Source organism: Anabrus simplex, chromosome 5 (genome assembly GCF_040414725.1).
Source record: "Anabrus simplex isolate iqAnaSimp1 chromosome 5, ASM4041472v1, whole genome shotgun sequence".
NCBI lineage: Eukaryota > Metazoa > Arthropoda > Insecta > Orthoptera > Tettigoniidae > Anabrus > Anabrus simplex.
In genome coordinates, this window is record NC_090269.1 from 264,165,172 (window position 1) to 264,187,419 (window position 22,248).

Consider the following 22,248-nt stretch of genomic DNA (forward strand, 5'->3'; position numbering starts at 1 on the left):
CAAGAAATTTGCCCCTATTTGAGGCAGGCGCCACAGCTTCGCTGGAACAGGGCGAGTCCTCAGGTGTCTGGGGCAAGGCGGACCCGCGACCAAATTCAATGTACCACTGTGTCTCCTGCTCACTTTCTCACTTCTTCTCTTTCATGTCCTTATTGAGGTAGTGAAGGACGTAATGCAGCACAAGATCATAGCAGTATTTGTACTCAGTCTGCACAGAAAGAAAACTACTTTAACAACATATCAGGTTATATACTAAGTTTATAGAAATGCTTAATTATACTAAAGAGCTTTTCATAATGTAGAAATTATATTTCAATTTTTATAATTTATAATTTACAATTTACATTTTCATACTAGAGCAATAGAAGGTGTTATTACAAAAAGGTAAAATAACTTTTGGCTGACCCAGCTATGGGATTTTAACCATTTGATGTTCAATTTAAATGACTTGGAGAATGGGTATTTGTACTCTATAACTCAACACACAATATACACAGTGGTCAATCAGCTCCTGATAGTTCCTGAAGATATACAACCCATCCAATGCTATAGTCCTTAGGGTCGATATTACTCTGCATGGTAGCTGTCTGTAAGCAATGTAAAACAAGCCCTGCCAGCATGAAAAAATGACTATCAGCAATTCTCATGCAAAAATGGAAAATCACTCCAAAACATAGTGTTTATTGCTTGCTGTTATGATACATGTACCAGTAATACAATAAAATTAAATATAGATGGTGTGAAGTGATGTGTTGTGGCAGAATACAAAAGGGATACTATAAACCAAGAATCAGAGATGAAGATGATGATAGTGATGATGCTGATAATGGTAGATTGTTTTCAATGACCTTCTGGGTCTTCCTCTTGTCTTCCCTCCTCCTGTGTGAGTCTCCATCATCTTCTTTGGCAGCCTTTCCTCTTCCATCCTCATAACATCTCCAAACCATCTAAGTGGGACCCCCTCCATTCTGTCCTGAAGCTTTACCATTCAAATGTCCTTCCTGACATCCTCATTTCTTAATCTGTTGTTTCTTGTCTTTTCTATCATTAAAAATTTCATTTCACTGGCCTGGCTTTTGTTCTTCTGTCTTTTTGTCAGTGTTGGGTAATACCTAGTACATCTTATACATCACCTCTTATGCTTCACTGGTACTTCGTTCCTCTACATCAGGTTTCACACACACTGGCAGAAGGCACTTCCATGTTGAATCCTTTTACTGATCTCCATGTTGAGCCTTGCATGTTGCATCAGTTTACTTCTCAAGAACCTGAAACTCTCCACAATTTCAAAGTTTTTTCCCTGTATTTTTATAACTTTTTTCCCTTCCTATTCTCCTCTAGTCAACACCATTGTCTTACTCTTTACCACACTGATTTTCATTCCATAATTTTTAATAATCTCATTCACATGTCTAGTGTTGACTTTTCATTTCAAAAAACCATATTGCTAGTCTTGTAATTGCCCTTCCACCTTTCATGTCATTCTCTTTCAAATATTTTTTCTACTCGAGATATGAGTGTGATTGTTCGATAATTATCACATACCTTGTTGTAAGAAAGGTAATCCACCAGGCAGCCACCCCTATTAGGGAATCAAAATATCGGGCTTCTAATCAATTCATATGAACAATATCTCTTATCTGATGTTCAGATGTAAGCATGGTTTAAGTTAAAAGTCAAGATTAAAATTATCAACCATCTCTTTCGGATTTGGTTGGAAATAAGAAAATCCTATACATGGTATTTCAGGTCAGGGAGTACAAATGGTGTCTAACAATTGCTAATGAATTTTTCAACACACAGTCTGCTATGGTTTGGATAATGGTGTCCAGGATTTTGTTTATTCTTAGGAAGTTCAGCATTGCCTTAGGAATTGTCCCTCTAGAGCCAATCATAAGCCCAAGCCATTTTGAAATCTCATATTTCAAGAACCTCAGTCCATGGATCTTATATGGCTGTTTTCTCTTCACACAATAAATGAGGCCACTGTAGACCAACAGGTCCTGCTGCTTTTATCATTTTCACACAGAAATCAAACCCTCTGCTTCTCTCACTTTCATTAATTTGACAGCAATTTCCACCTCTTCCATCGAGATTTCTCTCTTTGATTTTCTCTCCTCACACACTACTTTTATCCGAACCCACAGTGTAGGGGTAGTGCACCTGCCTTTTACCCGGAGGCACCAGGTTCAATTCCCGGTCAGTTCAGGGATTTTTACCAGGATCTGAGGGCTGGTTTGAGGTCCATGCAGCCTACATGATTACAATTGAGGAGCTATCTGATGGTGCGATAGCGACCTCAGTTTAGAAGGTAAAGTATAATGGCTGAGAGGATCTGTCATGCTGTCCACATGAAACCTCATAATCGGCAAGCCTTCAGGGCTGTAGCACAATGGGGTTTGGTTTTTGGTCACTCTATCTTTATCATCTAATCATCCCTTCTGACCATTCAGGAGTTCATCTAAGTAATCTTTATCTCTTCCTTATTTCTTCTGGTTGTGTTATTACCTCTCCTTTTTCCCTTTCATCTGCTTTGTGTAGACTCTTTCTTTTCTCTTCTTTCTTACAAGTCCATATAACATTCTTTTAGTGCTATGCACAGCCTGTATCATCTCTCATGTAAATCCTTCCCAGCTTTTCTTTTCTTCACTCACTTCTTTCTTGCACCTTCTTTTCATTTCCTGATCCTTTCTTTTATGTTCTTCTGTTTCATCCCTATTCCATACCAGTGGCAGTTCATGCAGGAAGGTATTCCCCATCACCTTTACAAAAATGCTTAACATAATTTCACTCTGTAATTGATTGCATAAAGAGATGGACAAATGTAGTGAAGTCCAGACTTATGGTGGTGTGCTATTCAGTTATACAATGTTATCTTTATTATTTTGGCTGTAAACATTTAGCTTTCTTATTTTAAAAGATATGGCAAAGGCTGTCAGACCATGGCAGCCATTCAGCAAGCACAATGCTTTCTCTTTAGCCTTCAGGCAGTCGGGCTCTGACAGGAGAGCCCTCAGTAGGTTCCTAGAGTTAGCAAGTGTGCGGAGTGCGGAAGGAGCCTGGAAGGACGATATGGGCTTGTCATGGAAAGGAAGAGTGCAAGCGGGTGTATGGTCTATCCAGCAGAGCCCGCAGCAACATTGCCAACCACTTTACGATGAACCTAGGCTTTTCCCTTCACGTCTTACATTAACTGTTGTTAGAGATTAAATTCCAAAACATTTCACAAAACATTGAATTCCAATATATTGACTATTTAAACAATTCTTTTCTATAAAGAAGCTAAAATAATAATGGTGCATAGCCTCTGAAGAGGCCTGGTGCAGGTCTGCTGAGTTGACGCTGTATTGGCGACCTGCGTGTCTATGAGGATGGGGACCTACCTATGATGACTTCTAATTATGAAGACGGCACACACACCCAGCCTCCGAGCCATCGGAATTAACCAATTAAGGTTAAAATCCCCGACCTGGCCGGGAATCGAACCTGGGGTCCGCTGGGCCAAAGTCCAGCACATTAAGCATTTAGCCATGAGCCAGACAGAAGCTAAAATAAAGATTCAAAATGCAACCATATGGTGATAGCACTATTTGTAGGGTTGTCAAATTGTAAAATACGTCTTTATGATTTGAGATTTGGGCAAGATGAGAGAAATTTGGGCATGTACGGTTTGTTTTCATGAATGTAGTTATTGTCACTTGTGATTGTGATGATCAGTGAACTAGTGCAATGCCATACTAGTTGTGGCTGCAGTAGCTGTTAGGTTATCAAATAGTTGTTGAATCCAAAAAGAAGTCGTGGGAAGATTTTGGTAATAACCTGGAAAGGCTAGGTCAAGCAGCAGGGAAACCTTTCTGGACAGTAATGAAGAATCTTAGGAAGGGAGGGAAAAAGAAAATGAACAGTGTTTTGAGTAATTCAGGTGAACTCATAATAGATCCCAGGGAATCACTGGAGAGGTGGAGGGAATATTTTGAACATCATCTCAGTGTAAAAGGAAATCATTCTGATGGTGTTGCGAACAGCCAAGCTCATGAGGAGGAGAAAAATGATGTTGGTGAAATTACACTTGAGGAAGTGGAAACGATGGTAAATAAACTCCATTGTCATAAACCAGCAGGAATAGATGAAATTAGACCTGAAATGGTGAAGTATAGTGGGAAGGCAGAGATGAAATGGCTTCACAGCACTGGCGTAGCCAAGGGGGGGGGAGTGGGGCCGGCCCCCCCCCAAAAATATTTCCTGAAACTAGAGTGAGGATCAGCCATTGTTTTACGTACGGTACGAACAACTTAAAAACTTACGCCGAAATGTTAAATTAACGTAGCGACAAAGAATCTACTAGCAAGGCTTAATAGGGCTAATCATAATTATCCATATTTGTACTGCTTGAATGAAAGGAAAACACTTAGGATTGTGATGCGCTGGGATATTTCCCTGTAGAGGCCTCAGTATTGGGAATGTAACTGTGTGTTGACAAATGTCAAGACATGAGGAAAAGGGCAACAAAAAAAAGACAAAATGAAATGGCGTATGGCTTTTAGTGCTGGAGGGTCCGAGGACAAGTTCGGCTCGCCGGATGTAGGTCTTTTGATTTGATGCACGTAGGCAACCTGCACGTCGTAATGAGGATGAAATGATGGTGAAGACGACACATACACCCAGCCCCCGTGCCAGCGAAATTAACCAATGATGGTTAAAATACCCGACCCTGCCGGGAATGGAATCCGGGACCCCTGTGGCCAAAGGCCAGCACGCTAACCATTTAGCCATGGAGCCGGACAGGAAAAGGGCAATTGCCAAGGGATTACTCAGTTGGGGGCCGGAACATGATCACCGAGATAACTGAGGCCCCGGCCAGAAACAGTTGCAAGCTTACAACATAAGTGTCAGCTTTTGCACATCGGTTCTAGGAAACAACAATGTCCTAGGGACCCTCAGGTTGTACCGTGGTTGAGAGATGTGTTGTGTTTAAGTTGCAGGTTGGGAAGACTGTGACAGGATTTTGAGCTACACGTTAGTTCCGCATTTTGTGCCATATACGTAACTTTTTTTGAAGAGGGCCATTTCGTCACTATGTACATCCTCGGGAAGTTATGAAAAAGTTTTCTTAAAATTCTAACAGTAGCAAGACAATCACAGATGCATGCGTAAGTTTGATATGTAGGCCTAAATGCCCGGCGACTGATTGGAACCTGAAATTGCACCATCAAAAGTGCAGGTAAATATTTTGTAATTGGCGGGCGTGATAACTCAGTTCCAATGGTGCTATATTCTCACCAGGATGACCCAGGCTTGAATCGCAGTCGATGCATGAAACATTTTTAAAATGGGAAGTCACATTCTATTGATATGGATTCTACTTAAAACACAAGATCCCGTCCTTTACCTTTCTTTATACTTTCGAGCCATAACCGCATCATTTATGGTGGTGTATTTTGAATATCCAACCATTCTTCGGGCTTACCTTGTACCATAAATGGTGAGTGGATGCAGTGGCGCACCCACAAAATAATTTCAGAGGCCGTGGCCCTAATTAAGGTACAGCCCCAACATTTGCCTGGTGTGAAAATGTTAAACCACGGAAAACCATCTTTAAAGCTACCGACAGTGGGATTTGAACCCACTTTCTCTGGGATGCAAGCGCACAGCTGTGCGCCCCTAACTGCACAGCCAACTCGCCCGGTGGATATGAAAAAAAAAGCTGGTCCTACCGAGTGCGGTGATGGATCTTCAGTAGATATTGATGGTTTTGATTGTTACCATGTACAATCATAGCTTCTGTACTCTTAACATAAACTGGCTGCATTACTGAAACTGTTCGTAAAATTGATAATATCGTTCTTCGTTTGTGAGGAAGTAGAATTTCCATTTAATTTGTCTTCTTAAAAAAAGGAACCACTTTGGTACTACACCCTATGAAGATGACTACCTTCCAGGTCGTAGATATTTTGATTACGGGAGGCTCAAGGCCAACTCTACTGTACCCACAAACAAGGCTGTGTCTTCCCCATTCCATGCCTTTCTTAACTCTGTCAGTGCTGGAAATCGAATGCAGGATGCCTTAAGTCAAATTCTAAAATAAGGAGACCTAAAAGTATCCAGCCGGCCCCGCGGTGTAGGGGTAGCATGCCAGGCCATGAATTTTTACCTGGATCTGAGGGCTGGTTCGAGCTACACTCAGCCCATGTGTTTATAATTGAGGAGCTATTTGACAGTGAGATAGCGGCCCCGGTCTAGAAAGCCGAGAATAATGGAGGAGAGGATTCGTCATGCTGACCACATGACAACTCGTAATCTGCAGGCCTCCGGGCTGATCAGCGGTCGCTTGGTAGGCGATGGCCCTTCGGGGCTGTTAAGCCATGAAGTTTGGTTTGGAAAAGTGAACAGAGAAGGAAGCGACACCCCTGCAAGGCTCTTTAGCTTCCAGCTAGTTCTTCTGTCCGACCTCGTGCATTTAGGACAGTTGGAAAACGTATGCCGTAATAAATGCTCCTCACAAAACCTTTGTAAAAATACTAACTGCATCTATTTATAACAAAATCACAAACGCCTCCTTTTCATGTGGCTCAGTTGGTTGAGTCGCTGTCCTTCTGAGTCCTAGTTCGCAGGTTCAAATCCCGGCTTGGGTCAGTGGCCCTTAAAACGGTGTTGAAATGGCAACAGCTCCGTGTCATTGGTTTCTGGCGCGTTAATAAAAATTAGCGTCACAAAACTATAACTTTATACTATTATATTCTGTATCCCAGGCTTCTGAGGGAAAGTAATTAACAATTTGCTTTATGTCGCAGTGACACAGATAGGTCTTATGGTGACGGTGGGATAGAAAAGGCCTAGGAGTGGGAAGGAAGCGGCCGTGGCCTTAATTGGGGTACAGTCGTAGCATTTGCTTGGTGTGAAAATGGGAAACCATGGAGAGCCATTTTCAGGGTTGCCGACAGTGGGGTTCGAATCCACTATCTTCCGAATGCAAGCTCACAGCTGCGCGGCCCTAACCGCGAGGGAAACTAATAGGACAAGATAAAGCATATGTTGTGACGTGTATTTTTCTTTACCAACTAACAAAATATCTATACCCATATCGTTCGTTCGTTCGTTTGTTCGTTCGTTCCTCCTGTACAGTGGCGAAGTTAGGGCTCCAGGCCCTCTCGTATACTTAAACACATACTAATCAGAATATTAAATAAAATACTGAGATACTTAAAATAGTTAAAACTACATAAATTAATAGAATTGAAAATAAATTTAAATATATTACTATCTAAATTAAAACTAATTTATATTAAAAACTCTTAAAAATGACTAATGCTTAGGCACACACACATTCATACTTCAACCATTAAGTCAGCTGTCCTCAGCAGGTAGTCTCGGTAGGTAACCTTAAATCGTGATGTAAAGTAAGCTAGTTTTTCTGACCTGAGCTGGCAGGAAATTCCATGATCTGGCGACAGTCGCCACAAATTTATTAATTTTATTTGTGGGGTGCAGTGGAAGAGCTAGAACGCGTATTTAAGTTGTGAAATAATGATATAGTGATAAAAAGAATAATTTAGAAGAATTGTACAGTGGCTGACTTTCATCTACCATTCTGAACACCACCGTTAAAGTGTGTAGCTGCCGACGTTTATCAGACATCAGCCATGAGACAGCCGAATAGTATGGGATGATATGAACATCGTACCCGATATTGTAAATAAATCGCAGGCAGGAATTCAGTGCTCATTGAAGTTTAAGTGCTTCTTCTCTCGTCATGTCAACTAAAACAATGTCACAATAATCAAGAATAGGGAGAAAGAGTGTCTGTACGAGTTTGGCCTGTAGCTCAAATGGAAATACATCCCACTGCCCTTTAGAAGGTGAAGCACTCCAAAAATCTTTTTACGTATTTCTTTTGTGTAATCAGACCAATCAACTGTTTCATTCATCATTACGCTGAGATTTATAGCCGTTTTACTGTGGGAAATAATGTTACCATTTAGTAGGATAGGCGGGAATGCGACATTGTTTGAGCAGCTCAGTAATTTTCGTGATCCAATTATGATTGCCTGAGATTTTGTGCAGTTTAGTATAAGAGAGTTTCGTTGTGCATATATATTGAGTCGTTGGAGGTCATTGTTAATATCTTGTCTTGCGGTGTCGATATATTTGAAGATCGTCAGCATAGAGGTGGTGTGTGTTATTTCCTGTCAGATGGTACGTTATTGATATAAATAGAGGTTCTGGAATACTGCCCTGTGGGGCAATACTAAGTTCCATTTTTCATTTAGAGGCCTTGTTGTTTACTGTTACACGCTGTTGACAGTTCCTGAAACAAGAACTAAAAACCTTAAGCGCAGCCAGGTCGATATTTAGCAGTTTCATTTTCTTTATCATAGTCGGAATTACTATAGTGTCAAAGGCGCTACTGAAGTCAAGACAGATAAATATAGTGAACAGTCGTTTGTCCATAGTGTTTCTAATGTCTTCAGTAACCTTCAAAAATGCTGTCACGGTACTGTGACCCTTCTTAAATCCAGATTGCAAAGGGTCCAAAAGAGCATTTTGATTTAGGTATTCCAGAACTTGCTCGTATACTAAACGTTCAAAGGCTTTAGAAAGCGCAGGCTGTATAGTTATAGGACGATAGTCAAAGGGTGATAGTCAAAGGGTGATTGTGGGTCTAAACTCTTCTTTTGCTAGTTGCTTTCCGTAGCACCGACACAGATAGGTCTTTTCTTGCTACGGGCTTTACGTCGCACCGACACAGATAGGTTTTATGGCGACGATGGAATAGGAAAGGCATAGAAGTTGGAAGGAAGTGGCTGTGGCCTTAATTAAGGTACAGTCCCAGCATTTGCCTGGTGTGAAAATGGGAAACCACAGAAAACCATCTTTAGGGCTGCCGACAGTGGGGTTCAAACCCACTATCTCCCGGATGCAAGCTCACAGCTGTGCGCTCCTAACCGCATGGCCAACTCATCCGGTGGTCTAAACTCTTAGGTATAAAATTGGCTCTTTTCCAGACAAAGTTCCGTTTAGTAAACAGTAGTTCAGTATGTGCGTCAGTAGTATAAGCAGGACAGCACCCATAATGTTATGTATAAAAAGTAGTAGGATTATTATCTACACTTGTAGCCTTTGATTTAATGGAATGCAAAGCCTTTTCAACCTGATTTTCTGTGACACTGAAATGTGAATAGTGGATTGGCTGGAGGGGAGGGCAGTGAGTTGGTTCAGTTAATTGGGGTAGGTTGAATATTTATTCTACTAAAGTAATCGTTCAGTTCGTCAAGTGGAATGTCAGAAGTTGTCTGTCTCTGTTGATGTTTTCCTATTCCCAGAGCTCTAAGTTGGTCCCATGCGCGATTAGAATTTATTTGTTAGCTAAATTCCAGAAATATATACTTCTTTTATTTCTGATTAACTTCTTTGTGCAATGTTTTAAGATGCGGTAAAATTCAAAGTCTATATCATCTAGGGTTTGTTTATGATGTCGAAATGACGAGTCACGGTGGGCTATCATTCTCTTGGCTTCATCATCTAGCCATGGACAAGAAGGGCGAAAAAACTGTATTCGACGTGTGTGTATTTCTTTGCCGCATTATTTGTATAAAATGTCACTTCTTTATTGCTTATCACATGACCAATAATATAACAACATTACCGTATTTATTCTAAACCAGAATATTGCATCTTTACTCACACTATTTATTCTTACATTCATTTCACTTGTATTCAGAATATATGAAACGCTGCAGTTACGTTGGGATGGTAATAACAGTGGTAGCCGGGGTGTGTGTGTGTGTGTGTGTGTGTGTGTGTGTCATCCAAGGAGTCCAGACACCCCAGGAGTTTTAACGAATCTACTTTTATTTACTATTTTATATATAACGTATATTAATATTAGCTTCCGGAGTCCGACTCATTGGCTGAATGATTAATGTTGAGGTCTTCGGTTCAGAGGGTCCCGGGTTCGATTCCCGGCCGGATTGGGGATTTTTATCGCATCTGATTATTTTTTCTGGCTCGGGGACTAGGCATTTGTCCCAACACTTTCCGCTTCATATTCAGACAACACACACTACCAACTACCAAAGAAACACTCAACAGTGATTACATCCCTCCACATAGGGTTGGCGTCGGGAAGAACATCCGGCCGTAAAACAGGGCCAAATCCACATGTGCGGTACAGTTCACACCCGCGAACCTACCTATGTGGGAAAAGCGGGGGAAGAGGAGAAGAAGAAGAAGATTACTATTAGCTTCCAGAATCCTCAGGAATCCACCACTTTTACTTGGATCGAAGGACACTAATTTCTTTTTTAGGTATTCTATACCACCTAAACTCTGGAAGTTTGGACACCTATTAAAATAAAATTCTGGATGAATGGGCCCCCCCCCCCAAAACTGAAATCCTGGCTACACTACTGCTTCACAGAGTAGTAAGATTAGCATGGAGTGTTGGTAAGGTACCTTCAGATTGGACAAAAGCAGTAATTGCACCTATCTATAAGCAAGGGAACAGGAAGGATTTCAACAACTATCAAGGTATTTCATTGATTAGTATACCAGGCAAAGTATTCACTGGCATCTTGGAAGGGAGGGTGCGATCAGTCGTTGAGAGGAAGTTGGATGAAAACCAGTGTGGTTTCAGACCACAGAGAGGCTGTCAGGATCAGATTTTCAGTATGCGCCAGATAATTGAAAAATGCTACGAGAGGAATAGGCAGTTGTGTTTATGTTTTGTAGATCTAGAGAAAGCATATGACAGGGTACTGAGGGAAAAAATGTTCGCTATACTGGGGGACTATGGAATTAAATTATTAAAATCAATCAAAGGCATTTATGTTGACAATTGGGCTTCAGTGAGAATTGATGGTAGAATGAGTTCTTGGTTCAGGGTACTTACAGGGGTTAGACAAGGCTGTAATCTTTCACCTCTGCTGCTCGTAGTTTACATGGATCATCTGCTGAAAGTTATAAGATGGCAGGGAGGGATTCAGTTAGGTGGAAATGTAATAAGCAGTCTGGCCTATGCTGACGACTTGGTCTTAATGGCAGATTGTGCCGAAAGCCTGCAGTCTAATATCTTGGAACTTGAAAATAAGTGCAATGAGTATGGTATGAAAATTAGCCTCTCGAAGACTAAATTGATGTCAGTAGGTAAGAAATTCAACAGAATTGAATGTCAGATTGGTGATACAAAGCTACAACAGGTCGATAATTTCAAGTATTTAGGTTGTGTGTTCACCCAGGATGGTAATATAGTAAGTGAGATTGAATCAAGGTGTTGTAAAGCTAATGCAGTGAGCTCACAGCTGCGATCAACAGTATTCTGTAAGAAGGAAGTCGGCTTCCAGATGAAACTATCTTTACATCGGTCTGTTTTCAGACCAACTTTGCTTTACGGGAGCGAAAGCTGGGTGGACTCAGAATATCTTATTCATAAGTTAGAATTAACAGACATGAAAGTAGCAAGAATGATTGCTGGTACAAACAGGTGAGAACAATGGCAGGAGGGTAATCGAAATGAGGAGATAAAGGCTAATTTAGGAATGAACTCGATGGATGAAGCTGAACGCATAAATTGGCAATCAATCAAATCAATCAATACTGATCTGCATTTAGGGCAGTCGCCCAGGTGGCAGATTCCCTATCTGTTGCTTTCCTAGCCTTTTCCGAAATGATTTCAAAGAAACTGGAAATTTATTGAACATCCCCCATTGTAAGTTATTCCAATCCCTAACTCCCCTTCTTATAAATAAATATTTTCCCCAGTTTGTCCTCTTGAATTCCAACTTTATCTTCATATTGTGATCTTTCCTACTTTTATAAACGCCATTCAAACTTATTCGTCTACTAATGTCATTCCACGCCATCTCTCCGCTGACAGCTCGGAACATACCACTTAGTCGAGCAGCTCTTCTTCTTTCTCTCAGTTCTTCCCAACCCAAACATTGCAACATTTTTGTAACGCTACTCTTTTGTCGGAAATCACTCAGAACAAATCGAGCTGCTTTTCTTTGGATTTTTTCCAGTTCTTGAATCAGGTAATCCTGGTGAGGGTCCCATACACTGGAACCATACTCTAGTTGGGGTCTTACCAGAGATTTATATGCACTCTCCTTTACATCCTTACTACAACCCCTAAACACCCTCATAACCATGTGCAGAGATCGGTACCCTTTATTTACAATCCCATTAATGTGATTACCCCAGTGATGATCTTTCCTTATATTAACACCTAGATACTTACAATGATCCCCAAAAGGAACTTTCACCCCATCAACGCAGTAATTAAAACTGAGAGGACTTTTCCTATTTGTGAAACTCACAACCTGACTTTTAGCCCTGTTTATCAACATACCATTGCCTGCTGTCCATCTCACAACATTTTCGAGGTCACGTTGCAGTTGCTCACAATCTTGTAACTTATTTATCACTCTATAGAGAATAACATCATCCGCAAAAAGCCTTACCTCCGATTTCACTCCTTTACTCAAATCATTTATATATATATATAAGAAAACATAAAGGTCTGATAACACTGCCCTGAGGAACTCCCCTCTCAACTATTACAGGGTCAGACAAAGCTTCACCCACTCTAATTCTCTGAGATCTATTTTCTAGAAATATAGCAACCCATTCAGTCACTCTTTTGTCTAGTCCAATTGCACTCATTTTTGCCAGTAGTCTCCCATGATCCACCCTATCAAATGCTTTAGAGAGGTCAATCGCGATACAGTCCATTTGACCTCCAGAAGCCCAAGATATCTGCTATATCTTGCTGGAATCCTACAAGTTGAGCTTCAGTGGAATAACCTTTCCTAAAACCGAATTGCCTTCTATCGAACCAGTTATTAATTTCACAAACATGTCTAATATAATCAGAAAGAATGCCTTCCCAAAGCTTATATACAATGCATGTCAAACTTGCTGGCCTGTAATTTTCAGCTTTATGTCTATCACCCTTTCCTTTATACACAGGGGCTACTATAGCAACTCTCCATTCATCTGGTATAGCTCCTTCGACCAAACAATAATTAAATAAGTACTTCAGATATGGTACTATATCCCAACCCATTGTCTTTAGTATATCCCCAGAAATCTGATCAATTCCAGCCGCTTTTCTAGTTTTCAACTTTTGTATCTTATTGTAAATGTCATTGTTATCATATGTAAATTTTATTACTTCTTTGGCCTTAGTCTCTTCCTCTATCTCGACATTATCCTTGTAACCAACAATCTTTACATACTGCTGACTGAATACTTCTGCCTTTTGTAGATCCTCACATACACACTCCCCTTGTTCATTAATTATTCCTGGAATGTCCTTCTTGGAACCTGTTTCTGCCTTAAAATACCTATATATACCCTTCCATTTTTCACTAAAATTTGTATGACTGCCAAGTATGCTTGCCATCATGTTATCCTTAGCTGCCTTCTTTGCTAGATTCAATTTTCTAGTAAGTTCCTTCAATTTCTCCTTACTTCCACAGCCATTTCTAACTATTTCTTTCCAGTCTGCACCTCCTTCTTAGTCTCTCTATTTCTCTATTATAATAAGGTGGGTCTTTACTATTTCTTACCACCCTTAAAGGTACAAACCTGTTTTTGCATTCCTCAACAATTTCTTTAAACCCATCCCAGAGTCTGTTTAAATTTTTATTTACCGTTTTCCACCGATCATAGTTACTTTTTAGAAACTGCCTCATGCCTGCTTTATCAGCCATATGGTACTGCCTAACAGTCCTACTTTTAAGACCTTCCTTTCTATCGGTGGTGGGGTCATGTGAGGTGAATGGAGGAGGATAGGTTACCTAGGAGAATTTTGGATCTGCTATGGAGTGTAAGAGAAGTAGAGGTTGACCAAGGCGACGATGGTTAGACTCAGTTTCTAACGATTTAAGGATAAGAGGTATAGAACTAAATGAGGCCACAACACTAGTTGCAAATCGAGGATTGTGGCAACGTTTAGTAAATTCACAGAGGCTTGCAGACTGAATACTGAAAGGCATAACAGTCTATAATGATAATGTATGTATGTATGTATGTATGTATGTATGTATGTATGTATGTATGTATGTCCCTTGGTAAGTTATCCCAATCCCTAACTCCCCTTCCTATAAATGAATATTTACCCCAATATGTCCTCTTGATTTCCAACTTTATCTTCTTATTGTGATATTTCCTACTTATAAAGACACCACTCAAACTTACACAACTACTACTGTCATTCCATGCCATCTCTCCACTGACAGTTCGGAACGTACCACTTATTGCAAGAAATCAGCTTCATTTCCTGTACCAAATCCTATTTACAATGAATCAATAACAGTAAATTTTCACCTTTTTGATACTCATATTTGCATTAAGCAAATCAATCAGTCATATCCAGTACATGTTTCATTCCATTTAGAACATCTTCAACTGTATTACAATGCTTAGGTGAAATTACAAAGTGTTTATCTTCTTAAGAACATTTAATAAGTACCTTGTTTACTTAAAATCTATGTGAATTTAAAAAAATCGAAATAAATTAAAATCTATGTGTATGGTTGAATGGGGTGCTGAAATGGGAGGGAAGTGGATTTACTTATTTTAGCCTATTTTAAAATTATATCTATTCATTGGAACAGATGTTATAAAAAATGCTTTTGCTTCCAGCACTTTTCACTATGATATATGGTATTCTGCTTGTCTACTTAAACAATGTAGCGAGATGGACACCAGATAATGGTATGATGGTAAATGGGATGAAAAGTGAAGTTGTATGTTCCACCAAGAGGAAAAGTCCTCTCAGTTTTAATTACTGTGTTGATGGGGTGATAATACCCCACGGGGAACACTGAGTACCTAGGTGTAAATTTAAGGAATGATCTTCATTAGGGTAATCATAGCTGCAGTTGCTTAAGTGTGGCCAGTATCCAGTATTCGGGAGATAGTGGGTTCGAACCCCACTGTCGGCAGCCCTGAAGATGGTTTTCTGTGGTTTCCCATTTTCACACCAGGCAAATGCTGGGGCTGTACCTTAATTAAGGCCACGGCCACTTCCTTCCCAGTCCTAGCCCTTTCCTGTCCCATCATTGCCATAAGACCTATCTGTGTCGGTGTGATGTAAAGCAAAAAAAAAAGTTGGTAAGAAAGGTTACAGCTCTTCACATGGTTATGAGAGTATTTAGGGATTGTAGTAAGGATGTAAAGGAGAGGGCGTATAAGTCTCTGATAAGACCACAATAAGAGTATAGTTCCAGTGTATGGGACCCACACTAGGACTTCTTGATATGAGACCTGGAAAAGGTCTAAAGGAAAGCAGCATGATTTGTTCTGGGTGATTTCTGACAAAGGCATAGTGTTACACTCATGCCTAAAAGACAAAGATCAGGATCCTGATTGCTTTGGTCAGAATGTTACATAGAGAAATGCGATTATTATAAAAATATGTGAACATGTTGCGAGTTTTTAAATGACAATTTACACAATTAAAACTTGTTGAAAAATGTTTGCGAGAAAAATGAATAAAATTGGTGTGATTTTACACTGATAATTTAAAACACTTTATAAAATAGCCAAATAGTGCATATTTGCATGAATAATAAGAAAATCTATGGCTGAAGTTGAGGTCTTGAGTTACAGTAACAAAGTGAGAGTGGAATCTGGTTAAAGGCAACCCAATTTGAAGTTGTAGAAAAGGTTAAAATGAACCTTAAATACTTAAGAATCAGTAATGAAAAGAGGGTAAAAAGATTAAAAGTTTAGAGAAAAGACAGCTATGTTTGACGGAAACGCTATGTATTTATTTACTTACCCTTTCGATTTTTGTGGTGTGAACTGGTTGCCTTTGTGGTGTCAGAACGAGTGACATTTACATTTCTTGTATTGTATCTATGTGGAATTGAGGGAGGGGGGTGTGATGGAGGAGAAGAGATGGGCGGAGCATTAAGCTTACGCGCTGTTGGCTGTGAAAGATTAGCAGGGCCGGGCACGGAGGGAGTTACCTTTAAGGGGAAGGTGGGAACGTTTTTGGAAGTTAGTTTAAGTTTTTTAAGAGTATTGTTTAGATTTAGATTTGTAATAAATTGGGTAAAATCTCATACAAGGGATTTTTTTACTTCAACTATATAATTGAGATTTAGGTTTTTGTTGTAGTATTGATCTAGATATATGTAAACATTTTCTAATTTGTTCATTAATTTCCCTTTGCTCACTATTTAAATGATTGTGAGGTCCTGTTCAATAGTTGTAAAATGATGACTTGTATCTTTCATATGAGAACTCATGGCTGAGAACTTGTTGTGTCTATTTCTTATTATTTATGCACTAGTTGGCTATTTTATAAAATATTTTAAATTATCAGTGCAAAATTGCACCAACATTATTCATTTTTCTTGCAAACATTTTTAAACAAGTTTTAATTGTTTAAATTGTCATTTAAGAACTCGCAACAAGTTCACATATTTTTATAATACTCACATTTCTCTATGTAACATTTTGACCAAAGCAATCAGGATCCTGATCTTTGTCTTTTAGGCATGAGTGTACGTCTGATGATGCCCATACAATGGGCAAAACATGTCCCATCTAATTAGCATAACAAGATGTAAATTTTACTAAGAACTCAACTGTATTGAATAGGTTTGATCTCAATAAACTTTTGTAACATTTTCAAACTTATGTGGCATGTTTCTAAATAAAGCTCTTCGAGAGTCCACCAAACACAATCAAGGACAGCTCATTGCATCCCAACACTCAAAAACAGGCAGCATACTATAGCTTAATACATAGAGCTTTTAAAATACCCCTTACACCTAAAGACCTCAACAAGGAATTACAATACCAGTATATAAGGAACATAGCCAAGTTTAATGGATTCAATACAGAAATGGTTAACCGAAAAATAAGAAAAGTCAGATATAGACAAATGTCAAAATTAATTCTGGAAAAACAAAAACAATCCACATTCGCCACATTTACTTACAATAATCCTAACATATATCAAGTTTCAAACCCATTCAAAAAACATGACTTCAAAATTGCATTTAAAACACAAAACACTAACCAAAGCATGTTCCTAAATCACAATAGTGTCAACTCCAACAAAGATCAATACTCAGGTTCTGAGATTTACAAACTCACATGTACTCAATATTTCGCCTCATACATTGGACAAACTGGACGAAGTTTCACAACTAGATATTTAGAACACTATAATGCAAATACATCATAAATTTTCAGTCATGAGCATACATATGAAGGAAACTGGAGGTACATACATGACCATTGGACAAGACTTAACAATTCCAGAGAGTATAAAAAAGGGCAAATTAATGAACGAATACGAAAACATCTACATTTTTAGACCAATTTTTTAATAAAAATGTAATTTAAATGACACTGTAGATACCAAAACTCATTTATTCGATCAAATCCCACAATTATTAAAAATATTAAAAATAAAAGAAAGCACCTTCCAAAACTTTAACAAATCGCCATACATAAAAGTTCAGCCCACAAAAAATAAGCCCCTCCTCCGAGAACAACCAATACATCGTCTGCCCGCCTTCCCCTACCCCCCCCTCCACGTAACACACACAGATACAACATGAGGCGTGCAGAGTTAGCTACAGCCAGTCAAACAGAAAGTGTCATCAGAACAAGCCAGGCACAAGAGAGGCGAGGGGGTGAGTAAGACCCAGCTCGATTCCCCATTTTACACTTCAATTCACACACACTCCACAACTAAGACACACTTTTTTCTCATTGCAGACTCTCAATCAACTAACATAAACCATTAAATTGAAGCGACAAGACTACAACATTTTGTCGTAACGAATTTGAGGAGTCCCTGCTTTTGAATCTATTACACAAGGTTGAGGACAGTAGAATCAGACCCAAACCCATAACTATGGGAAGTAAAGGAAGTGAACTGGACAGGGATCGTACTACAAGCTATCTAACCTGATATGTTTATGAATACAATTCTTAATTCAACCAACAGCGGATACACCCTTTCCATGTAGAACAAGATAAACAAGAGGATCAGCCTTTTTAGTATAGTACAAAGTGATGAGGAAGAAAACTAGAAGTCAAGTAAAGAAGAAGCATACTGCATTTCAGCAAAAAAAAATTCTTCAGGATCACAACACCAATTTTTTAGTTTTTTAAACATGTGATTTTCTTAAAATGATACCAAAGACATTTTAGCTCATAGATAGTATTTTAAATTCATTTTTAAATTCATTTTTAAGTTTAATGTCCTTGTAACGAGCGTCCCCCCCCTGTCATACTACCTCCCCCCTCCAACCCATACATCCTTTACTAACATTAGTCAACAAGGATTAACTATGTGATTGCTTTATGCTGTTTTATCTAAGCTTTTGTGTATGCAGCTGATGATGTTCGCAAAGCAATCGAAACATGTTCTGTTATTCTTAATGATTTTATAAAGGCAAAATGAAAGAAAGGTATCGATTAGGTGGAAATATTTTCTTATATTGATTAGGTAACATTAGGAGGCAAGAAAATTGCTCTTATTTCACTGCAAGATTATTCACTCACTGCTGGGTGCAATGGAGCATTATCAATTAAGAGCCATGCCCGAGAAGGCAAACCACTTTTTTACACTAAAACTTTATACTGAGGGAACAAACTGTTTTTCAAACCATTCCTTGAAAAGTTTTGCATCCATCCATGCCTTTCTTTGATTTCTGTAGTAAAATGGAAGTGTGTTCATGTTACAGTTTTAAATGCCCTTGGTTTTGCTGATTTGCTGATAACCATTAGCGGCAATTTATTTGTTCCTGCAGCATTACTATGTGCTAATACAGTAACATGTTCCTTATTCATCTTAAACCCAGGTGTGCATGAGACTCCTCCGCAGACTTTTACTGGGAAGGGCCTTGAAATTTAAACCAGTTTCATCGGCGTTATACACTTGTTGCAGTGAATAATTTCCTGATGCTACCAAGTCATTAAATTCCCTGATGCAATCTTCTGCAGCGGCATGATCACCTGATAATTGTTCTCCCATTATTGTTAACTGACGTGTTCCATGTCTTTTCTTCCATCTGTTGAACCATCCAGTACTGGCAGTGGATGAAACATCTCCATTCAATAATGTATTTAAATGATGTGCCTTTCTTTGTGGAGTACTTTTGTGCCTCTCCTGTGAAAACCATAAATAAAGCTCTTCATCGAGTTTATCGAATTTGGTCACTTTTGATGTTTGGCGGATTATAAGGATGTCTGTTGATGATGCTGTACAAAGCTGTTCGATTTTAGAATGGTTTCTCTTCCAGTCGGAAATCATAGCCTTTCCAACACCAAACTCGACAGATAATTTTGATGCACAGTCATCTTTATCCAACTGTTTCAGCACTTCAAGTTTTTCTTTAAGAGTACAAGACCTGTGCCTTCATTTGCTTGCCACTTTCAAGCCTTAACTTAATTGAATTTATCACAGCATAGTGCTGCTAATAAGCTGAGAAAAAGCCAGCAGCTCACTGAGGAGGCAGAATCACCCAGAGACCTTCACAACTGTTGTAACTGTAATTTTGCAATCTGAACAGAGTCTGGTCCCAATTAGTTTGGATTAATAAGACTCTACTGTATTAAAATTAAAGAATATTCAATTTTTATATTTTAAAAGTGTTACCAGTGGTAACAGTGGATACTAGCAAGCTTCGCCACTGATGAACAGCAAATAAAGAAGTAAATACACCACAAAATTATACTGTAAACAAAAATTGTCAATAAAATACGTATTATAGCTGTAAATACGGTATGCCTATGAGTGAAATGGAAATGTATCACAATGACACTGTGTGCCAAATTTGGTATATAGTGTGACTACTCCTTCACACAATGTGTTATAAATTGATGGAGCACCAGTTGCTGTAATAAGCAACAAAATTTGGAGAGCATGCCTCTTATCTCAATTATTCTCAAGGTATGAGGTGATAAACTCACACATCTGGCAATATACAGGAATATGGATCAGGACAATTGTAAATTACAGTTGCATTTCCACAATTGAGGATTGTACTGGAAACACTCATTATTATTGAAAGAAAACTGAATTCATGACTATAGTTTACATTACAATGAACTTGTATTGGCGTACTTTAATTTTACACTATAAAAGATACCCTGTGAGATTTGTTGTTAAGTTACATAAAACTTGATCTAATTTTTAAAAAAACTATAGGCATTCAGTGTGAATTAATTGCGAGATTGCCGCTGATTAAATTCTTCTTCATGTTATTCATGCATAACATTTCTGATGCTGTAAATACCTGATGTCTGCACACACCGCTGTTGAACTTGAAATTCCTGGAAAAACCATTGTGTCGAAATTGGAAGCCGTCTGCTGTTATCTCACCTCCTTGCATAACCTGGAGTTGACCTACTTCCCTGTCCGAGTGTAATAAACTTGATATGGTTATGTTCACTCACTATTTATTGTTAGAAATTGGAAAACTTTACTGAAAAACCTGTAATATTCAGCCATGCTATCTAGTCTAGTTTCACACATCCTGATAGCTAATATAGAGACTGTTGAAATAAATACAACAGTTCTATGCGATGTAAGATGTATCTATATATAATTTAATTCTTGAACCAAGTTCCCAAATTACATACTAGAATTCAATAAAGAATTTGAAGTACAATGACAACTGTTAACTGCATATATCGGTTAAATTTGATATATATACTGCCTATACATCTACAGACCATGGCACCAAGTTTCTGGTGAATCTAAATAAACTTGCAAAAAGACATTCTACCTCGCAATTAGATGCTGCTGCTTCTCCATGAGATCTTGTACAAATTACCACACATCTCAGACCGGTACTAATCATCACTCCTCTTAGACCAGACCCGACCCCTTAGAAAACACAACTATCCTTACATCGACTTATATAAACTTGTGATGACCACTCAGATCCCTTCTACCTGGTCATCCCTTCCACATCAACACACGGTAGCTAGCGAATACGGGCACACTATCAAAACCACGTGGCCACGCACTTTACAAAATCAGTCATGTGTCTAAATAGCTTCCCCACGCGTACAAACAGATACCACCTAGATATGTCAGCGGAAAATTTCTTGCCTAATGCAACCTCAGTTAAACATAGCCTTGGTTGCAAAATATCATGCCAGCTCATCTGCCTACAGTTCCAAGTGAAAGTATGACTTTTTCAAATCAACAAATCTCACTTATTTATATAGCCTACAGAATAATTACAAAAAATTCCCCTTATCCATTGATTAAATGGCATAATATGCATGATAACTAATTATATTACAGTCTAAATGATGAAACTAAGAATATACAATCTAATGAATTGGGTCAATTAATAATAATAATAATAATAATAATAATAATAATAATAATAATAATAATAATAATAATAATAATAATAATAATAATAATGGTATCTGTAACCCTGTTGTACGGTTACAATAGATACAGTAAACTGCACCTGATGGAGGGTTAAAATAAGGAACTTCTATGTGCACTTCATGTTCACTTAATTCTAATCTTTAGGAAGTACAATAAAGACACAAATTTTGACTTAAGTTCTTATCATGTTGCATACAGGTCAACTCACCATATTTTCCACTAGTTGAGGCCGGTGCCTACGTACAGTTTTGACTGCTTGGAAGACATCTACTTCTCCATGCTGTATCACCTGCTCAATGCAGGCGTTAGCTGCACAGTAAACTCCACATCGACTCCTTCCATCTCTAAAATTAATGAAAAGGAAAAATAATTCAGTACAATATATTTGGACAATATACTCTCCCTCTCTCTCTCTCTCTCTCTCCATATATATTGTTTCTGGTGTTACAAAATTCATTATGAAAGTTTAGAATGGTGTCAGAGAGAATGAAGGAGTAGAAAAAATTATTTCATGAAACAATTTTCAAAAGAACTAAATGATAGCTCGCCCAGACATAAAACATAAGGTTCATCATGCTACAGTTTCTCACTTATGAGCTTGGTGTCAGAGATGCCAAATTAATCTACAGTGAAGTTCATAACCCAGGTGTTTACAGACATTGGTGATGTATACACAGTTCTATGAGCATTAAAATGAAATAGTCAATCAGAAAAACATTGTTGCATAGAGTGCACTCAAAGATTTTGTAAATTAATAATTTTAAATTACCAGTATGTACTATATCATATTTTGCAACATCCAATTCACACTACTATTTCTTATTTACTGTCCTGCCTAGGTACAGGATCTGCTTTTGTAC

The 22,248-nt window shown here is 38.6% G+C and overlaps 1 protein-coding gene across 1 annotated transcript in view; it reads right to left on the minus strand.

Annotated features, from left to right (window-relative positions):
* Positions 1-83: 83 nt before the first annotated feature.
* The window catches only part of Ptp36E (protein tyrosine phosphatase 36E), an 862,119-nt gene continuing 839,954 nt past the window's right edge, over positions 84-22,248 (minus strand). The window contains exons 15-16 of the mRNA XM_067147378.2: positions 21,597-21,732; positions 84-208 (exon numbers count right to left, since the gene is read on the minus strand). Of these exons, the coding sequence (XP_067003479.1) occupies positions 128-208; positions 21,597-21,732 (217 nt within the window). The 3' untranslated portion in view covers positions 84-127. The remainder of the gene's footprint in view (positions 209-21,596; positions 21,733-22,248) is intronic.